At 42.4% G+C, this 21,667-nt stretch overlaps 2 protein-coding genes across 2 annotated transcripts; one reads left to right on the top strand and one right to left on the bottom strand.

The window, feature by feature from the left end:
* Window positions 1–883: 883 nt before the first annotated feature.
* Window positions 884–2,398, bottom strand: LOC136351215 (structural maintenance of chromosomes protein 5-like). Its single transcript, XM_066305606.1, has 4 exons — window positions 2,137–2,398; window positions 1,845–1,998; window positions 1,657–1,727; window positions 884–1,511 (listed from the first exon to the last, which is right to left on the bottom strand). Exons 1-4 carry the CDS (start codon window positions 2,344–2,346, stop codon window positions 1,404–1,406), a joined length of 543 nt encoding a protein of 180 aa, XP_066161703.1. The 5' UTR covers window positions 2,347–2,398; the 3' UTR covers window positions 884–1,403.
* Window positions 2,399–4,512: 2,114 nt separating this feature from the next.
* Window positions 4,513–21,130, top strand: LOC107277458 (uncharacterized). The gene is made up of 6 exons (XM_015760819.3): window positions 4,513–4,760; window positions 18,617–18,717; window positions 19,384–19,739; window positions 20,029–20,239; window positions 20,306–20,695; window positions 21,111–21,130. Exons 1-6 carry the CDS (start codon window positions 4,513–4,515, stop codon window positions 21,128–21,130), a joined length of 1,326 nt encoding a protein of 441 aa, XP_015616305.1.
* Window positions 21,131–21,667: the final 537 nt, after the last annotated feature.

The following is a 21,667-nucleotide window of genomic DNA, read 5'->3' on the forward strand; positions in this document are numbered from 1 at the left end:
ACTTGCCATGAAACTTATGTTAGACTTAATCTTGTCGTTTGTGTTTTTTCATCCTATCAAGTCGTGTTTAGCTAATTAGTGGTTTGTGTCCACGTTAGTCTTTCCATGTGTGTGTACTGAGCAGTGAGCAGGTCAATAGTATGTGTGATTTAGTTTGATCAGGGAGGCCATGATCTGCATGCAAGTGAAGCATGGATTCTTGGCGAGAAGACTGGATCAGATGGCTCATGCATGTGTTGGTTAGTGATTTAGTGGTGCTCTGCATGCAGCGAGTTGTGCCTTGCATGTAGGAAGGTGGTTAGAGGATAATCCACGGGAGGTGCTTGCCGGTTTGTGCGGCAAGACGTGGCTTAACCTGTGCGTGTGTGTGGTCTATTTAACCAATGTAATCAGCATTTGTTAAAGTGTGCCAAAAGTGAAGTGAAAAACAAGTGTTTGTGCTGTGCGCGCTGGTGTGCAGCGTGGAAATTCCTTGCGTACCGTTCATCTTCTTCCTCCGTCAGTTCATCATCTCTGTGTGTGTGTGTTTCATCAAGTGAGAAAGAGAGAGGTGTGTGTGCGAGTGAGTGTTTGGGCTGACAACTTATACTAGAAAACAAGGGAAGACTGTCATTTATATAAAGTGGTCGGATTCACAAGTTGCTTCTTTATAAATGATGCTGATCATGGATACTGGCCCTATCAAGCTTAGCTTGTTTTAATTAGCATTACTCAAGTACAAAAGAAAAACATTGACTTAAAATATTAAAGGAAAGTGGTGCATCTACCAAAACATAAAAAGTAATACTGAATCAAGGTTGGATCAAATGAATGCTAGTAAAAATAACAGGACTGCCTTCTTGGCTGACCAAGATTTTATCGATTCAGATTGGAGGACTTAAAATGAATCTTCTTGCTAAAGAACAATTACCCACGCGCATAGTACAAGAAGCCTCTAGGAATAATTGAAACCATTTTAGTATGAAACATACTCGATAGTCGATAGGGCGCTTTGAATCTTCCCAGATTTTGGCTATTTCCATTTTCTTCTTCATTGTTTTTTCCTGCTCCTGTGCTTCTATCAATTCCTCCTCCTTCATTTCATATTTTAGCCATGGCAGCCTCTTCCTCATTAAATTGGCCTAAGACCAAATCAACAAGAAGTATCACAATTATCATTGAAATTACAGTTCTGTTCATTCCCTTCATAACCAAAAATAGGGAGTTTGTCTCTCTGCCGGACACGTTCAACATCTTTTTCTAGTTCAGCATTGAGGGCCTTTAGATTATTCAGAGTCTGCTCCTTTTGCTTTATAATAAATGAGAACTAATAAAATATGTTAATAATAAATGAGAATAGCTGCCAATGGTCCAAGCAAGCATAAAGAGAAGATCAATGATTCAGTTTACCACTTCAAGGTTCTTCAATTCCTTACTCCTGTATATAAGCTGATGATGCTGAACGGGTAAATCAGGAACACCAACAGCTTTTTGAGTCTCTTCCAATAGTTGAATTGGTCTTGTGGTAAAAACTGAACACAGTTGAGCAGGAAGCAACAGAAATCAGGAATAGGTTCACGACAAATGGATAAGTGAGTGTCTCCTCTGGATTAACATGCAAAGCAAAATGATAACGAATGTAAACAAAGGGAGAGGTAACATAAACTGAAGGTGCACCTGAGTTAAGTTGTTATCTTGAATATTGAATTTCTTGATGAGATCAACAACTTCCTTTCTTGGCACAGTGGCTTTTACAGGTAATAAATATTAGTGATGCACCTCCACAGTTTTCTTCAATTTTTTTAAAAGTAACATATATAGCTCAGAAGAATGAAGGAACACACAAGCAGTGTCAAGGGGAGTACCATCGAGTAGCCACTCGGACTTGTTCTTGGTATCGATCTTCCTTGTGATGCGGATGATGTGTTCGGGTGTATTCCCGCTGAGTGAAATCTTGACATGGCCGGACTCCTCCCCCCTCTTGTCGAACGCGCCGACGCTGGCTGCCCTCCCGAGAACCTGCATTCCGTTCACGCATTTGTTCATACATTTTGCCGTCGTATTCCCAGAAGAATTGCGGCGGGAGGGGAGTGGGAGAGCAGGGTGAGGAGGTTATATGCTGGGGTCAGCGGTGAGGGCGAGGGCGATGGCACAGACGAGGGAGCCCTTGCCGGAGCCGTTGGGGCCGGCAACGAGGTTGAGGCGGGGGCCGGGGTGGCAGGCGAGGCGGTCGTACGTCATGAAGTTCAAGAGCTCGATCTCGACGATGTTGCACGGCACGTAGTCGTCGTCCCCGCGCCGCGGCTGAGTCGGCGGCGGCGGTGGCGGCGGGGAGTCGATCCTGGCGCGCGCGGCGGAGGTCGCCATGGGCGGAGGCCGCGGGTGTTGGCGTGTTGTGGACTGAATTTGTTCGACTTCTACTGAAAAAAAGAGGAGAAGAGAGGAATAAGTTCATCTGAGGTCCCTGAACTTGTCAACGAATCCGATTTTCATCCTTGAAACCCCAAAACCAAATACAACGGGTCCCTTGGCGGTTTAGATGGCGGTTTTAGCTGGCGTGGCACCTACGTGGCTATTTTTGACTCGGTGTTCATCGGATGTGGCACTAACGTGGCGCTTACGTGGCAATTCGATCTAGAAAAATAATAAAACCCGTGGGGCCCACATGTCAGTTACACGAAAAAATAATTAGAAAATGGTGGGGCCCACGTGGGCCCCACATGTCATCCTCACCCTACCCTTCTTCCCCATCTCTCCCTATCTCCCTTCTCTTCATCTCTCCCCTCTCCTCTCTCTCTAGGCGCCACGGGACGGGGAGGTTCGGCGGCGGCGACGCAAGAGAAGGGGCGGACGGCCCAGTCGTCGTCGTCATCGCCACCCTTGAGGAACCCGGCGTTCGCCGGCCGCCCCGCTCTCCTCCCCTCCTGCCACCACAGTCATCGTTGTCGTCGTCCAGGTCGTCACCGCCCTTAAGGAACCCAGTCGACCGCCCTTCTCTTGCGCCGGCCGCCCCGCTCCCCCTCCCCCTTCACCCAGCGCTCCCGCCGCCGCAGTCGTCGTCGTCGTCGTCGTCCAGGTCATCACCGCCCTTGAGGAACTCGACCGGCCACCCTTCTCTTGCGCCCTCCCTTTCTCTTGCGCTGCCACCGCCGCCGCCGGCAGCGGCCGCCGAACCACCCTGTCCCGTGGTGCCTGGAGAGAGGGGAGATAGGGAGAAATGAGGAAGAAGGGTAGGGTGAGGATGACATGTGGGGCTCACATGGGCCCCACCGTTTTTTAATTATTTTTCTTTGTGTAACTGACATGTGGGTCCCATAGGTTTTATTATTTTTCTGGATCAAATTGCCACGTAAGCGCCACGTCAGTGCCACGTCTGATGAAGACCGAGTCAAAATAGCCACATAGGCACCACGTCAGCCAAAACCGCCATCTAAACCGCCAAGGGACCTTATATGCACCAGTTTTGATAGTTGAGGGACCCATTGTATCTGGTTTTAGGGTTCCAGGACGAAAATCGGATTCGTTGACAAATTCAGGGACCTCAGATGAACTTATCCTGAGAAGAAATCGGGTAGGGATTTCTGCTGCTGGGCCGAATCTGCTATTGGGCTTTGTTACTAGGAATAAGTCCACTTTGTCTCCCTCAACTCATTCATCTGGTTGAATCGCATCCCTCAACAGCAAAACCAGGTATAACCCGTCCCCTAACTTCCAAAACCGTTGCAAATAGACTCCCCTGGTGGTTTCGGAGGCAGTTTTATCCTACGTGGCACTTACGTGGTGGATTGACTTGGTCTGCATCCCATGTGGCATCGACGTGGCGCTTACGTGGCACTAAAATAAAAACAAATCTAAATGGGACCCAATTGTCAGCGAGTAAAACCATAAAAAAGAATTGGGCCCACGTGTCAGTTTCCCTTTCTCCTCCTCTTTATCCTCGGCAACGAACGAGATGGAGAGAGCGGCGGGGTGGCGGGAGCTCGTCGAAGTGGCGGGACGGCGGGAGCTCATCGGAGTGGCGGGACGACAGGAACGGAGAGAGAGCAGAGGTGATGAAGCCTTATCCTCGGTGGCGAGCAAGATGGAGGACGGCGGGGCGGTGGGAGCTCGGCGGAGTGGCAGGACCGCAGGAGCGGCCGGAGCTCGGCGAAGCGGTGGGACGGCGGGAGGGGAGAGAGAGCATAGGTGAGAAAGCCACGTCACTGCCTCCTCTCCTCCCTCCCCGCAGCCGCCTCCCCTCCCGCACCCATCCTCTATCGCCTCATCCCCGTCCTCGCCTCCTTGGCCTCGCCGCCGCCTCCTCTCCTCGCCGCCTAATCCCCGTCCTCGCCTCCTCTGGCCTCGCCATTGCCTTCCCTCCTGCGCCCTCCGCCACCGCCTCATCCCCGTCCTCGCCTCCTCCGGCCTCGTCGCCGCCTCCCCTCCCGCACCCCTCCGCCACTGCCTCATCCCCGTCCTCGCCTACTCCGGTCTCGCCGCCACCTCCTCTCCTCCCTCCCCGCCGCCCCGGTCATTCATCAAGAGCGAGGCGGCATGGAAGTCATCCTGGTCAGCCTTGTCGATGCCCTGCACGGCGCGGAGGTGGTGTTGGAGTCGTCGCTGCCCAACGTAGAGGCGTTCGACACGACTGCGCTTGTGGAGGAGGGGTCCAGCTCGACGTCGCCATCTTTCCTACTAGTGCTCGAGTTTAGCATCCCGAGGAGCTCGGTGTCAGGCGAGAACGACGACGAGGAAGAGGAGAAGGCCACCCTGTCGCCCTACAGCAGTCGGTCGGTTGACAAGTGGGTCCCACCTAATGACTCAGCCAGTCAATAGGGTCAAATCAGGGTTTACGTTACCGCCGGTAACCGCGCGGTTACCGCGGGGGTACGGTAATATAAATACCGCGGTAACCTCCTTAAATTCAAATAAATTTAAAAAATAATTTGAATATTTGATAAATTTTGCACGGTTTTGTACGGTTTTTCACGGTTACCGCGGCGGTAACCGTGCTTACCGCCGGGGCGTGATAACCCTGGCCCCGGCGGTTTGGGAAACCCTGGGTCAAATATGCCACGTGGGAGAAAATCGCCTCCCAAACCGCCCGAGGAGTCAATTTGCAACGGTTTATAAGTTGGAGGACGGGTTATATCCGATTTTGCGGTTGAGGGATACGATTCAACCAAGCGAATGAGTTGAGGGAGGCAAAGTAGACTTATTCCTTGTTACTACTGCCTCGACTGACACGCAGAATTCTCTTTATTTGTATATTTATTTTTTAAAAAAATTTATAGAGTTCACCTAAGTATAGATAGATGGCCATAAAGGCCGAGGCCCAATGGCACGGCCATTTGGCCCAACCCAAACACAGCACGTCATGATTGGAGTCGGGCCCGTGACGGCCCGACCCGACAGTTGGGCCATGCCTGGACCGATGCCTTGCACGGTGGACCAGCTCGGCACGACACAGTCAAAGAAACATAATTGAGGTATCCAAAATAGACTTAATTCAATAATTTGTTTCTCCGAAAATAGGACCACCATTCTAATTTGAACTATACATATTAGCATTATTTTTCCCATTTTTGCTATCTAACAGTTTTCCCATGCATTTCAATTCCTTCCGTTTCCTATCCCCATTCATTTTCCCAGGATTCAGATTAGAATGGTGGCCCTATATATTAGTATGGACCTATTTTCGGAGAAAATAGGACCACCACTTAATTCAAATTAGACTTAAACACTGAACACATGCAGGTTCAAATTAGAATGGTGGTCCTATTTTCGGAGAAACAAATTATTGAATCAACCAAAGGGAAAGAGGAAGTTGGTGACCTGTGCTAGATCGTTGGAGTAAATTGAGGAGGATGGTGCAGTGATGCATATGTTTCCAGCGAGCAAGCTCCAGCAACATGAGCGAAACACCATCGGCCTGATAGATTAACGATTACGCTTGATAATTATTAAGATTATGTGAATTTATAAGTAAAATGAAAAGAGGGGATAAGAAGGGAATAAAAGGCAATATATATTCAGGTGGGAAACCTCGCCATTAAGAAGTAATTGTTCTCGCCGCCATGGTTACTCGTGACTCGTGAGCGTGGTGGTCGGAGTTCACATTGACCGCTCGCATGCCGCAAGGGGCGATGGAAGTGAAGAAGACTGGATGGGCTGGATCAATCGGTTAAGTTGGGTTGGGCCTGAGCTGCTGCAACCGAGCTATGTAACGGAGAGCTGAGGGAGTTTGCAAATGTTGAGATCAAATCTAACGGTTATGGAATTTGTGGTGAGGTGGCTTCATGTGAAGGATGTTTTTATACTCCCTCCGTTTCATAATATAAAACTTTCTAGTATTGTTCATATTTATATAAATGCTAATGAATCTAGACACATATATATATATATCTAGATTATGTGTCTAGATTCATTAACATTTATATAAATGTGGACAATAATAAAAAGTCTTACATTATGAAACAGAGGAAGTATGAGTTAATGATTTTAGTGGATACCAACTGTATGGTAAGAAGAGATTTACATTATATCATTTCAGCCAGTTTTAATTGGTATGAAAGCTAGTGATGCTTACTTAACATTCTAAATTACTTTAAATGAAAATGTGATAACTACAAAGTTGTAGATATACTACTTTTATATAAAAAAAATAGAGAAAATATTTCCATCAGAGATCGTTTGAGATTTAGATCTAAGATTTTATAAAAATATTTTTAGTTTTTGTAACAAATGTTTGCACTCCTACATGGTCTTGAATGAAAAAGTTGGCAAGTACTTCATAGATCTCCTCTGGCTCTATAATTTCAATATATGGTTTGATTTCATCCGACTTCATATGGCACATTTGAAATTGTAAAAATACAAGGTTGGCAACCTATATGTGAAATTTTGTATCTAATCCCTTCTTGCCCTCTCAGGGAGCGATTTCTATACTCCTTAAAAATACCCCAATGGCGAATCTGTCACCCCACCTACTCCAATTATTATTTTTTTAATATTCACCCCCTAAACTTTTTAATATTACATAACAACTAAATCTAAGTGGATAACCATGTATATAAAATTAAATTAAGATGAATATTCCCTATTCCAACAAGATGGTAATGTTCTTTTCTTTTATTTATCCGTAGCAAAGCACAGATATATAGCTAATTTCAAAAAAAAAAAAGCTCTTCCAAGAGGCGTTAGTGTATTCTGTATTTTTTTTAAAAAAAATACATAAGTAAATTTAAAAATTGGGCCTGGTTGGAAGGCATTTATTGGAAGAATAAGTTCACTTTTAAGTCCATTAATTTGTCCCTCAGTCTGATTTTGTCCTTGATCCGAAAAACCAGATACAATCTATCTCTCAATTTACAAAACCGTGCAAACAAGATCCCTCGACAGTATTGTCTCCAGTTTTGGTTGACGTGGCGCCTTCAACTAGGTCTTTGTCCCACGTGGCATTGACGTGGCACTTACGTGGCAGTTTGATAAATAAATAAATGGAATAAAATTAAAACTAAAAAATAAAACAAAATATGCGGGACCCATACGTCAGCCAAACAAAAAAATAGTGGGAACCACATGTCGGTGGGTCCCACTTCCTCCACCTCAACCTCTTCCCCTCTCTTCCTCTTCTAGGCCTCCATCCTCCATCCTCCGGTACTCCCACGGTGGTGGTGTCCCACAACGGCAACATCGAAGCGGGTGACCACCGACCACCTGTGCCTTGCGGGCTCCAAGAACACCAGCGACAACAAGAGGAAGAGGGAGAGGAGCGCAGCAAGGACAACGAGTGCAGCGGGCAGCGGGCGGCGGGCGGCAAGGGTAGAGCGGCCGCTCTCCTTTCCCTCCAGATCTCCACCCCCTTAGATCCAGCTCCACCATCGCCGTCCCGCAAACACTTTTGCATGGAGGAGAACCAACCACCCTGCCGTCCCCCGCTCCTCCCAACCCATTTACCACCGCCTCCATCCTCGCCGCGTGGAGGATATACGGAGGCGGTCACCCGCTTCGATGATGACGCCGCACATGACGGGCCCCCACCAACTCCTCCTATTCTCCTGGGCCAGCTGTGTGAGCCGCGCCATGAGCACATACCCGGGTTACCACCACGGAGGTCGTGGACGATGATGACCCAGCCGCCTCCCCTCTCACCCCGCACTCCTCCTGCACCCATTAGATTCGCCCGGTCACCAGGTGTGTGACAGCCTTGAAGGCACGATGGCTGACGGGAAGAGGGGCGGAGGCCAGCGGGAAAAGGGCGATGACCGACGGGAAGGAGCTAGGCGACGGCAGCGATGTCACCGAGTCGATCACCACGGGCCTCCCAAGCTCCCGCCGCAGGGAGGCTAAGCACTGAACCCACGACAACCACGCGGATTTGGGTCCCCTCCTAGCGATGATGGATCCGAGAGCCAGTCACCGCTGCATCCCCTCCCGTCGTTGTTGAGTTCCCCTTTTCGGAGGCCGACATCACCATTCCCTCCCTCTGCATAGCTGCTTCCCCTGCTTCTTCCTTATGACAGAAGAGGAGCGTGACCTCGTCTCCCTTCGAGCAGCGCCAGTGAAGCCGCGTGTCGCCCTTCTCCCTCTTCCTGTGTGCTCGCCAACCGGTGAGGGAGCTCGAGGAGGGAGGGAGAGGGGAGAAGGAGGCACCGATGCCGTCATCCATGGGGAAGGAGGTGGTGACGGGAAAAGAGGGTGCGACCCACTGATTATGTGGATCCCACTATTTCTTTTATCTTTTATCTGGCTGATATGTAGGCCCCACATGTTTTTTAAATTTTTATATTTTGCTTCCAGTGCCACATCACCGCCACGTAGAACAAGGACCAAGTCAAATTATCCATGTATGCGCCACTTTAGCTAAAACTGCTATCCAAACCATTGAGGGACCTCGTTTGCACTGGTTTTGTAAGTTGGGGGACTAGTATCTGGTTTTTGGTTGGAAGGACAAAAATTAGACTAGGCAACAAATTGAGGGCCCTTAAGTGAACTTATTCCTTTTTGGCCTATGGTTTCTAAGCCTTTTTTTTAAATAAAAGATAATCCGGCCTCTACTCAAGGCTGCCACTGGGTACTCAATACCTACTCCCTCTATCCCACGATATAAGGGATTTTTAGTTTTTGCTTGTAACATTTGACCACTCGTCTTATTCAATTTTTTTGCAAATATAAAAAATAAAAAGTTGTGCTTAAAGTACTGTAGATAATAAAGTAAGTCACAAATAAAATAATTAATAATTTCAAAATTTTTTGAATAAGACGAGTGGTCAAACGTTGCAAACAAAAACTCAAAATCCCTTATATTATGGGACGGAGGGAGTATATGCTTACCCTTACCCACATTATTTAGAAAGGGTATGGGTGCAAAGTAATTACACATTTTAATTTTGGGTAGCGGAGGATAATACGCATTATTACTCACTTTACTCATACACATTTTATACGTGTAAAATTTGGATCCAAAATTTAAAAACTCGTATTCACATTATAAAAACTTATTAAATTCGATTGAATTTTGTAGAAATGATTTATTGTATAGATAAGCAACTTTGTACAAGCTTTGAGACATTTCTATATATTAGGCCCATATATAGATTACCCAGATCCATTGGATAATACCCTTACCCATTGGATATGGGTAAGCTAATTATAAAATGGGTATAAGTAAAATAGAGTATGGATATGGGTTACTCATACCCTTATAGTGGTAGGCCTAACTCTACTCTAAACTACTCATAGTTCCTAAAAGAATGATAGAGAAATTAATCTTAAACCACGCTAACTCAAAAGGAGATACAACTAAGCAATTTCCATTCATAATTAGCAAAAAAATTGCATGCCCATTATATCCAAACTCTGAAGATATGAGATTGATTTTTTTTAAGATAATGGATTAAACTGGCCTCTACACCAAAGAGGAAGTGCACAACCCCAACGAAACATACAAGAGTACATAGACTCACACCCTTACAAAAGGTTTAATACCATCTCAAGCAACTAGACCTGACCACTTAGTCTCTAGCAACTTAAAAAGTTAATACAAAGTTTCAACCGAGACACACAAGAAAACAAGAAAGATTAATACAACGAGTATTAATCACCCAATATTTTTCTTAAGTTCCATCCCTTCATTGCAAAAAAAAGCCAGAAACTCTCTTCTCCAACATCAAACAACCTTCTCTCACTTTTTGGCCATCTTCCTCCTTAAGTAGCAAAGACCATTGTCTTACTCAAAAGGTCCCCTTGAAAATCACCGTATTGGAGCTGCTAAAGACTACATCATTCCGGCATAACCAAACCGCCCAACACAAAGCTGCGATCCCCACAAGGATTTGAGCTCTTAGCTTGGGTTAAACCCCCTTTAGCCAATTGCCAAAAAGACTAGCAACATTCATAGGCGGATGAATTCCAAAAGATATAAGGACTGCATTAAACATGAATCTTGCCAAAATACAATCAAAGAAAAGATGTTGAGTTGATTTGTTAGAATCACAAAAACAACACTTATCACTACCATTCCACCTCCTTTTGGCTAAATTATTCTTTGTTAAAATTACTCCGCTCTTTAAGTACCACAAGAAAATTGTAATTTTTAGTGGTATTCTGAGTTTCCAAATCATGTCATTTTTAGGAACGACTTACCTATACATGATTGTTTTGTATAGTGAGTTAACTGAGAAATGCCCATTCTTTTGTTCCTCCCACAAAAAGGTATCATTTTTCTCGGTCAATTTTATTGATACTAATGGGTACCCCGCGCGTTGCTGCGAAAGAATTATATGATAATATAGTAGATATGAGTTCTAAAACTTTCTTTCAAACCAACTATATGATTTTTTTTCACGTGTTTATATATTTTTTACCTTTATTAATATCCAGATGTTATAAATAATTGGGTTGTATGGTGTGTCTTATGGGGGAAAGAGATGCAATTTACATCCTTGATGAATCATCCAAAGACTAAAAACAATTAAGGTGATGTGAAGAGATGCAATTTACACCCTTGATGAATCATCCAAAGGCTACAAAGAATTAAGGTGATGTGGCTTCATGAGAGAAGAGAGAATTAGCAATAACTACATTTAGTGGGGATGAACTTTATAGATATACTAGAAAGAACCCCGCGCGTTGCTGTGGGATTTTGTGTAAGAAAAAATAAAAATGATATTATGATCAAATAAAAATATACTCCAAAGATATGTCTGAAATTATAGTTTAAAATTTTGTAAACTCTATTGTCTAGTAGTATTAAATTATTATGAAGATGTACATATTTTATTTTCTCAGAAACATGTCCCTAGATGTATGTATATATTACTGACTCCAGCGTAAGTAGATTACTTGGTTAAGTAGCAAGCATCTTTGTAAGCTCCCGTCGTACAATTTGTTTAGTCTCAATTTTTGGATAATTACACTTCTTCCAAAAGTTCATGAGGCAAACTGTATACAACAGTACAGGCCAATATGTCTTTTGAATGTCAGTTTCAAAATTTTCACCAAGGTTGCAACAAATAGAATTAATTCCGTGGCAGACCATGTGGTGAGCTCTTCTCAAACAGCCTTTATGAGAGGACGGAATATCCTAGAGAGAGTTGTCGTCCTTCATGAAACTGTACACAAATTATATCGTAAAAAACTAAATGGGGTAATTTTTAAAGTAGATTTCGAAAAAGCCTATGATAAAGTCAAATGGCCTTTCCTCTTGCAAACTCTACGTATGAAAGGTTTCTCACCTAAGTGGATCTCTTGGGTTGAGTCTTTCATTTCTGGAGGAAGCGTAGCGGTAAAGGTTAATGACGAAGTTGGACATTTTTTTCAGACAAAGAAGGGGGTACGTCAAGGTGATCCCTTATCACCTATATTATTTAATATTATAGCTGACATGTTGACTGTACTGATTAATAGAGCCAAAGAGGATGGGCAAATTGCAGGAGTAGTACCACATCTAATTAATGATGGTCTCTCTATCTTGCAATATGCCGATGATACGGTTCTCTTTATGGATCATGACCTAGACAAAGCTCATAACATGAAGTTGTTGCTTTTTGTCTTTGAGCAATTATCGGGTCTTAAGATAAATTTCCATAAAAGTGAATTATATTGCTTTGGTGAAGCGAAAGATTTTGAAAACGAATACATGGAACTCTTTGGTTGTTCCACTGGTCAATTTCCATTTCGGTATCTGGGTATCCCTATTCATTATAGGAGATTAAGAAATGCCGATTGGAAGGAGGTTGTAGAACGCTTTGAAAAGCGTCTAAGTAGTTGGAAAGGAAAACTCCTATCTACCGGAGGACGGCTAACATTGATTAATTCGGTGCTAAGTAGCCTCCCGTTGTATATGATGTCCTTCTTTGCCATACCAAGAGGGATACTTACAAAGCTTGACTACTTTCGCTCCAGGTTTTACTGGCAAAGTGATGGTAAAAAAAAAGTATCGTCTTGATAAATGGAACATACTGTGCCGCCCCAAGGAACAAGGGGGATTAGGAATTCATGATTTGGAAATTAAGAATATGGCTCTACTTAGTAAGTGGTTATTCAAGTTGCTCTCCACGGAAGGGGTTTGGCAACAGTTGATGCGTAATAAGTATCTCGGTGATAAACCTCTTTCTCAAGCTCAATGGAAGGCAGGGGACTCACACTTTTGATCTAGCCTCATGAAGGTGAAACAGGACTTTCTCCGTTTTGGATCCTTTATAATTAAAGATGGCTCCCAAATTAGATTTTGGGAAGACAAATGGTTGGGCAATTCAACCTTGAAAGAACAGTATCCTTGCCTTTATAACATAATTAGGCATAAGCACGCTACAGTTGCACAAGTCTTCGAAAACAATCCTCCATCTTTTTCATGGCGAAGAGACCTTATAGGATCAAAACTAGTGGCGTAGAATAATTTATTACCGCGCATCACTGGTTTTCATTTAACTCAGGAGCAAAATGAGTTTCATTGGAACTTAACCTCAAATGGGGAGTTCTCGGTGAAGTCTCATTATCTAGCTCTAATTCACAACAATGTTCCCAACATTAATAACCGTCTTTGGAAATTAAAGATACCCCTAAAAGTTAAGATTTTTCTTTGGTACTTGCGTCGTGGAGTGGTGTTAACGAAGGACAATTTGATAAAAAGGAAATGACAAGGCAATAAGAAGTGTTGTTTTTGTTGCAATGACGAGACAATTAGACATCTTTTCTTCGAATGCCGTTTTGCCCTTTCTGTTTGGTCCATCATCCAAGCAGCATCTGGACTTCCTCCACCACATTGTGTAGCGCATATGTTTGGTAGCTGGCTTGATGGAATTCATAATATTTTGAAATCACATGTTCTGTTAGGAGCAGCTGCTACTTGTTGGTCGCTTTGGTCGCTTTGGCTATGCAGGAATAATGTGGTTTTTGATAAAAAAAAGTCATATCTTCACCTTTGCAGGTTATATATTCTCTTATCCATTGGCTTCGTACATGGGCTATCCTACAGAAGCCTGGTTCGCGGGATATGATAGTTGCGGCATGTCAACATTTGGAGAAGGTGGTCAAGGAGTTTTTTACCCAGGGATATGGGTGGCGATCTAGTCTTAGAATTGGTGGTCCTTAAAACTCTGTGCTTTTGGAGGAGATGGCCAAGGAGTTGTTCATAAGTGGCAATTTAGTCGTTAGATTGATGGTCCTCAATACTCCATGTCATTCTTTTTTCCTTTCGAGTGTGGTTTTGTTTGTTCCGTTGTGTGCATCTTAGTTATGCAGAGGCCGGAAGTGTTCTCAGGATAATTGTATCACCTTGATGTAATTGACTGAGTTCAATAAAATCTTCCATTATCTAAAAAAAAGCTCCCGTCGTACTGCTGTAGTGCTGTACTGCTTTACATGGCTAATTGCATTGCCATCTACAGACTACGGTGACTTATATCAGCGGAGCAACAGCGCGCAAGCTGCAGCAAAGCCGAGAGGACGTAATGGCAAAAGGGCCTGAAATAAGAGAAACAAATGCCCACAAATTATCAAACTGAGAATAAATCATATGTACAAATAACAGACCGTATATCCATCAGTTAATTCTTTAGAAAATAAAGTTAAACCTATCAAGCAATTTGTAATGTCAGGTCTACCTCACATGTACTGCAACACTGCACTCTTTTGGCTCCAGTTGAAAATTATATATCCAACCAGATCTTATGCCGTTCTGATGAGCAAAAGAAATATATAATCTTTGCTGGACGAAACCACTATGATTAACGGAATCCATACAACACTAGCATATGATATTTGAACACAATAACAATACTTATGAATGTACTGTCAAGTGTGAAGGTGTGAGATCTTGATATATAAGTTTGAAGAGGCCAATATCAAATAGATATATAAACACCTGCACTGCTGCAAATGGCGATTGAATGGGGTTAGCAAAAGGAAAAGCTTAATCAAGTCAGCTACCAATAAGTACTGCGATGTGGGAAATTTGCTGCTTACGGTCAGAGATGACAATGACTGCCAAGCAGCAGCGACAGCACCGAGCAAGTGATTGTTCCAAGATATATATGAGAGGAAATGCATTGAGATTTATAGTGCGAAGCTATTCAACAGAGATCAAGGTGAGGAACTGTGTATGTTGATTTCAACCGATGGTAAGGCAAAAGACAATATCAAACTCCAAGGGCCGGTGAGTACTGATGGGACGATGGCACTTATAACAACAGAACGGATATGTACCGTGTCAATTAAAGCTCAATCGTTGTCATTTATAAGCAGGGCTCTTCAATCGCCTTAGTTGATTTGTGGATGGCATTAAGGAGGTCTGTTCAATCCTACTTCATGCATGCATGTTGCTGAAACGCCCGGCTAGCAAAATTGTGGCATCGAGTGCATGCAGTGCATGATGGAAGGAATAACTAAATGCACGCTACAAAACGTATCACACTCAAAGTAAATCTGAGCTGTCCAAGATAATCCAATGGTGAATAGTGAAATGGCTTTGAGGTAATCTGGAATGTTGAATTTCAATCTAATGGCTAAAAAGAATTAAGGTGATGTGGAAGCACCACAAGTGAGAAAAATACTAATAACTATATTTAGTGGGGATCAACTATATAGATTATATAGATAGGATAACCTTGAGACCACTTCCAACCAAGCTTTTAAATTATGTCCCGCTATAACCCTCCTAAAGGACACTTTTAGAGGCCTTTTACTCGTAACCCCTGCCATTGATTCATTCTTGTTTATCAAGAGGTTGTACAAGGCCAGGTAACGAGCAGCAAAGGGAGCATTCCCGTTCAATTGATCCTCCTAGAATCTAACCTGAGTCTCATTGTGCACTTTTAATGATCCACAAGAAAGGAAGATGTCCTTAACAATCATGAGTCCTAACCATAATGAGAATCCCCTAGTTTTTTTTCTACAAGAGTCAAAGTTTTCTTTGATAAGTATTTCCTTCTTAGTAAGTTGTGCCAAACTCCCTCTTCATTCCAATGTTTATATAACCATTTGCTTAACGGGCATTTGTTTTGTAGTTCTAGATTATGTATCCCAAGACCCCCACATTCCTTTGGCTTGCATAAAATGCTCCATTTGGTCAACCTATACTTCTTATTATATTCTTCACATTGTCAAAAGAATCATGACCTATAATAGTACAACTTCTCAAGAATACCTTTAGGTACCTCAAAAAAAGAAAGCATGAACATAGCCAGGCTACTAAGCACCAAGTTTATCAACACTAATCTACCACCTATCGACAGATGTTTTCTTTTCCAACTAATCAGTTTTTTCTGTATTCTCTCTTTGATTGCGAGCCAGTCTTTGTTTGACATTTTTTTATGATGCATTAGGATCCCTAGATATCTAAAGGGATACCTACCAGAACCGCAACCAAATAACATAACATACTCTTTATCCCCTTCCTTAGCCTTGCCAAAACAGAACAATTCACTCTTGTGAAAGTTGATCTTTTGACATGATAACCTCTCGAATGTACTTAGTACAAGTTTGAGGTTTTTGGCTTCTTCTAAATCATGTTGCATAAAGATGTTTGTATCATCTGCATATTGCAAGATAGACAACCCATTATCTACTAGATGTGGTATCACCCTATGAAAGCTCTCTCGTCCATTTGCCCTTCCTAATCAGGATTGCTAACATGCCAGCCACTAAATTAAAAAGGATTGATGATAACAGATCCCCTTGTATTAAGCCTTTTTTTTTGTTTGAAAGAGGTTTCCTACTTCATCATTCACTTTAATTGCTACACTACCCCCTCTAACAATATTATCTATCCACTGACACCATAGTGGCAAGAAGCCTTTCATTCTCAACGTCTGTTATAAAAACCTCTAGTCTACTTTGCCATAAGCTTTTCCAAAGTCGAGTTTAAAAATTACCCCATCATTCTTCTTCCTATGCATTTCATAAATTGTTTCATGTAAAATAATTGCACCTTCTGTTATGTTCCTTCCTGGTAAAAACGTTGTTTGTGAAGGTCTAATGACCTTTTGAGCTGTTAGCTGTTAGCTCCATGTAAATTTTGAAACTCACATTCAACAGTCATATATGACTTTATTGCTGAATTCGCTTAGCATCCTTTTGTTTGGGTAATAAACTGGTACGAAAAGTCAGACAATGCATCGGTAATTCTTCTTTGTAAAAATCCATCAGGATCCAGATCTTTATTGTGTTCCATTTGGAGAAGAAATGAGATTGATAAAGAATAATAATTTTTGAGCGCTTAGCATTCCTACTCCTAGCAATTTAAAAAGCCAAGGAAAAGTTATAAAAATGAAAAAAAACTAAATCAATCTTAAAAATCTAAGGAGCTGTTTGGTTGGGCCGTTTTTGGCCCGTATCAGATCCCACCGTGAATAGATTGCATTACACATGTTTGTTTCAGATGGATCGTAATCGGATAGCCCGCAAACGAATTCCGGCCCAATACAAAGCTGATTACACTCCTAGGCGGGCGGAAAACGATACCGATACGGAGCGTAACCTAACTATCCTCACGCGCCTCGTCCAGATCGAGCGCCGCCGCAGCTTCTCCTCCACATCGCGCGCGTCGCCATCGCCGCCCCCTCTCCCTGTGCGCGTCGCCGGCGCCTCCTCCTCACCCTGTGCGCATCGCCGGCGCAGCCCCCTCGCCCCGCGCGTGTCCCCGCGCCACCCCATCGTCCCGCGTGTCGCCGGCGCCGTCCCCCCACCCCCCCCCCCCCCCCCCCGTGCATCGCCGACGCCGCCGTCTTGCGCTCCTCCACCACCGCCGTCTTCCGATGTGGATCTTGACCGGAAGAACTCCGGGAACAAGGGCGAGGCTGTGAAGCAGGGGGCTGGTGCCATCAACCACATCGGACTTCCGTCGTTGCTGTCATCTATCAATCACCTCGCCGGTGAGAACCCTCCCCCTACTGAAACCACCTCTCTTTATAAATTGTGAATGCTGATGAGTGATGATCCTGTGATAATCTTTTCATTAACAAATCATGAAGTAGCTTATACTAGTGAATCTCATGTATTAATCCTGCCTCATACATGTTTTCTTCATAAGTTCACATGGTTATGTAGAATATATTTTCCCAGATTGCAGGAAAGTTGAATATTAGTGAATATTTTTTTTGAGTGTAGGGAAGTTTGATCAACTCATTTTTACTATCTAGATTTTGAGAATTTTGATTTCTTTTACTGCCAGGTGATATATCATTTTCCACAATGTAAGATTGGAAAAAAAGTTTTGTGTAAAACAACAGATACATGTAAATATCCCTGAATGGATGCTTGATATTGTGTTCTAGCAAATCACTTAGGTTTAGCAATAAAAAAATATGTACTGTGTTTATTTTAGTGGTAGCTTGATGTATTATGCGTGCTAGCAGGATATATTCTGGACATGGTTAATGCTTTTGTTTTATATATTTGTAGAGTGCTATGGCTCGCCTTCCCTTAAGTACCAAAACGCGGAGAAGAAATTTAGGGCTTAGAAATATGATGATTGTTGTCATACTTATGTATTATCATGTTGTTGTACTGTTTTTAATTTCATATAAGAGAAAATGTTGGAAAATAGAGAGGAGGATCAGAACTAGAGAACTTAGGAGTGAAAGACTATTCCAGCTTATTCGTGAGAGTGATATTGCTTGTATAAGCGAGCTCCGAATGGACAGGAGGACATTTCACATTCTATGTGACATGCTTAGAGACGTCGGAGGTATTGAGGATACAAGAAATATGCCGTTGGAGGAATCAGTAGCTTCATTCTTATATATACTATCTCACCATTTAAAGAATAGAACAATAGGAAAGTTTTTTTACCGAAGTGGAGAGACTGTGAGTAGGCATTTCAATTTATGCCTACTTGCTGTTCTGAGGCTTCATCAACTTCTACTTAAGAAGCCAGAACCTATACCTGAGGACACCACCGACGATAGATGGAAATATTTCAAGGTAACCCATTCTAAAAAATAAATCACATTTCCTTTAAAAAAAAATCACATCTCAGCACTATTAATTGTACCATATTTTATTGATGTGGTGTTCTGGATTGTAGAATTGCCTAGGTGCATTGGATGGTACACACATAAAAGTAACTGTCCCAACTAGGATAAAAGGAAGATATAGGTCAAGAAAAGGAGACATTGTTACAAATGTATTAGGTGTTTGTGCACCCGATATGCAGTTCATTTACTTACTACCTAGTTGGGAGGGTTCTGCACATGATGGTCGTGTCCTTCGTGATGCAATTCACAGGCCGGACGGGCTTCGTGTCCCTCAAGGCGAGTCTTTTTCCAATCAATTTATTTTGAAGTTTGACACTCCACAGCCTGAATTGTACTGATATTTCTTTTTTAAAATTTTAAAGGTTGCTATTACCTTGTGGATGCTGGTTATACAAACGCAGATGGTTTTTTAGCCCTTTACCGAGGCCAAAGATATCATTTAGGCCGTTTCACAGCACGTAACCCACCACGTAGTGCAGAGGAGTACTTTAACATGAGGCATGCAAGTGCTAGAAATATTGTAGAGAGGTTTTTTGGAAGACTAAAGGGTCGTTGGGCGATTTTGAGGTCCCCATCATATTTTCCTATCAAAACTCAGTGTCGAATTATAATGGCATGTGCTTTATTGCACAACTTAATTTTGCAAAAGATGTCTAGTGATCCATTTGAGGATGAGGACGAGGATGAGGATGAGGACGAGATACCATTGGATATACTTGAGGGAGAACTCGCCGAACCTGAGTTTATCTCAGCTATTTCGACATCTGATGATTGGACAAATTTTCGCAACACTCTTGCTCAGGGGATGTATAATAGCTATAGGGCTCATTGAGGTTTGTGTTTTAAATGGAATTTCTAATTGTTTGCAAATCAGAAATAAAAAAATGTTGGTACAATTATGGATGCTTACTGATGTTAGTTTTCTGTTGAATTTCTAATATTGCAGTTATGGAGCATCTTGGAAGCTCAAGCATTGTGCGTGGGAGAGGCAAGAACAAGAGGATTTGGACGTACTTTGAGGATGAGGAGCTGATCAAGGCATTGTTCGAGATTGCTTTGGATCCAAGCTGGAAATCAGAAGGGGGTTTCAAAAATGGATACTGCCAAGTTCTAGAGAACGTGCTTGCTAAGAAGTTGCCAAGTTCTGGCCTTACTGTTGTTCCGCACATAGAGTCGAGAGTAAGACACTTTAGGACCAAGTTTGGCGCAATTGAAGTGATGCTAACCAAAAGTGGCTTTTCTTGGGATGACAATAGAAAGATGATACAATGTGAGAAACAACAATACGATGATCATTGCAGGGTAAGTCATCAAACTAACTATGGAGTAGAAAATTTATTTATTGATTCATGAGTGCATTGAATTGAAATATGTGAAACTACTGTAAGATATTTTATGAAATTTTGTTCCAAATAAGCGGCTATGTAAAATTCCTCTGAAATGTTTGCAAAGACAACATTATGGTTTTCTAGTAGTATGCTTTCTCATACATATGTTCTCTTGTGTTTTTCATGCAATTGTAGCTGCATAGGTCTCTCTTTTGCTTGCTAAACCATGACCTTAATTTTGTGTCATTCTTTGTATTTTACAGAAAAACAATGAGGCAAAGGGTCTATATGGTGTAGCATTCCCTCACTATGATACACTAGCTGCAATTTATGGTAAAGACATTGCTACTGGAGAAGGTGCAGAGGGTCTTGGTGAGGCTGTTGCTAATATGGAGAAAAAAATTGTTCAAGATATTCAAGATGAAGAAGATGAGAAGGATGAAGAGAGAGTGTCTAGAGAAACGCCTCGGCGGAGCATCGATTCAGCTGCAGCTCGACGGAGCATCGATTCAGCTGCAGCTCGACGGAGCATCGATTCAGCCACACCTCGACGGAGCATTGATTCAACTGCTTCAAGCTCTAAGAAGAGGAAGAAAGACAACAACAAACTGAAAAATACATTGTCAAGTGACCCTTTTATGGATGTCTTTGCCAATGTTCAAGGTGATCTGAGGGATGTTACAAAGCATGTGGGAGCAATGGTGGCATCTATGCAACGTGAAGCTGAGATCCAAGAGAAGGCAATGGCTGAGGAGGACCCACTACAAAAAATTCAGAACGAAGCTATTCTTGAGTGTCAAAAGCTTGGATTGACTGGTACTGAAGTTGTCAATGCTGCAGCTGCTTTTGTAAAAGTGCCGGCTCAAATGAGTATGCTTCTCGCTCTTCCAGAGTCTCTCAGGAGGGAGTACGTACTGAAAATACTTGCTGGTAATTCACTTGATCAATCTTGTAGTGTTGCAAATGCAACAGGAAACATATCACTTTATTTTGTGATCATTAATTGTAAGCATATTGCTCTTTACCACTTAGCATTTCATATATGCATTCATATTATTTGCCTTGCACTAGTATAATGCATCAATGGACCCAGCTGTCCATCTCAATGCCATAGTAATATTATATTCACTTCTAACTGGAGTATGTGCTTGGTCTCTTGCTTACTTGCTTACACCTAACTGGGAGTTTTTGTACTCCTAAAGTTAAAAAATGCTACCTTTTTTCTGAATATCATATATGGCTTGTCTGTGCAAGAATATTCTTAATTTGGTATGATGCTGAGCACTATATATTTTCTTTCACCTAATGTTTCTTTCACTAATTTCTGAATTTTTTTTGTTATCAGATGAGGCAAAGAAAAATTGATGTACTGATGTGCTGGCTGTCAAGCATGATCTACAAGATGTTCATTATTTGTTTTTGAATTATTAGAATTCCATATAAGCATAGGCCTTGGGGATTGGAGACTACCTATGTCCTAAGGATGTTTAGTTTCAGTACTTCAGCTTTATTTGCTTGAACCATGACAATCTACATATTCTGTGATCAAAGTACTGTCCTGTTTTTCAGACAGAAGTATTGCCCCTAGCTTATTGTTTACTAATCTGCAAAATGTCTTTTTGTCTTGAGTTCTCACTGTCAAAATTTGTATCCAAACATGAGGTGACAGTGTTTGGAATATTATGAACTATCTGCCAAAACTCTGCTCGTTGCATGTATAGGAAATTAACTCTCGAGTTATCTTTCAAACATTTGCATGTCAAAATTTATTGAGCTTCTTTATGTAGCTTTTGATGTCAGCTGCTGTTGATATAGTACTGGAGTGTGTCTGGTGCGAATGTTTCATAGCTTATGTCATATGCTTAATTGCGTACTTGTATAAGCATACTTGTATAATCAGTT

Source organism: Oryza sativa, chromosome 11, assembly GCF_034140825.1.
Source record: "Oryza sativa Japonica Group chromosome 11, ASM3414082v1".
NCBI classification, from domain to species: domain Eukaryota; kingdom Viridiplantae; phylum Streptophyta; class Magnoliopsida; order Poales; family Poaceae; genus Oryza; species Oryza sativa.

What these genes read in the sequence shown, in the direction of transcription:
- LOC136351215 (XM_066305606.1), bottom strand. Translation starts at nt 2,346, where the DNA reads ATGGCGACCTCCGCCGCGCGCGCCAGGATCGACTCCCCGCCGCCACCG. An exon ending in GCTCCGGCAAGGGCTCCCTC is followed by an intron (nt 1,999 to 2,136) that starts GTCTGTGCCATC and finishes AACGGAATGCAG; the next exon opens with GTTCTCGGGAGGGCAGCCAG. An exon ending in AAGATAACAACTTAACTCAG is followed by an intron (nt 1,512 to 1,656) that starts GTGCACCTTCAG and finishes AACTGTGTTCAG; the next exon opens with TTTTTACCACAAGACCAATT.
- LOC107277458 (XM_015760819.3), top strand. Translation starts at nt 4,513, where the DNA reads ATGGAAGTCATCCTGGTCAGCCTTGTCGATGCCCTGCACGGCGCGGAG. An exon ending in CTTCGTGTCCCTCAAGGCGA is followed by an intron (nt 18,718 to 19,383) that starts GTCTTTTTCCAA and finishes CTAATATTGCAG; the next exon opens with TTATGGAGCATCTTGGAAGC. An exon ending in CGTACTGAAAATACTTGCTG is followed by an intron (nt 20,696 to 21,110) that starts GTAATTCACTTG and finishes TTTTGTTATCAG; the next exon opens with ATGAGGCAAAGAAAAATTGA.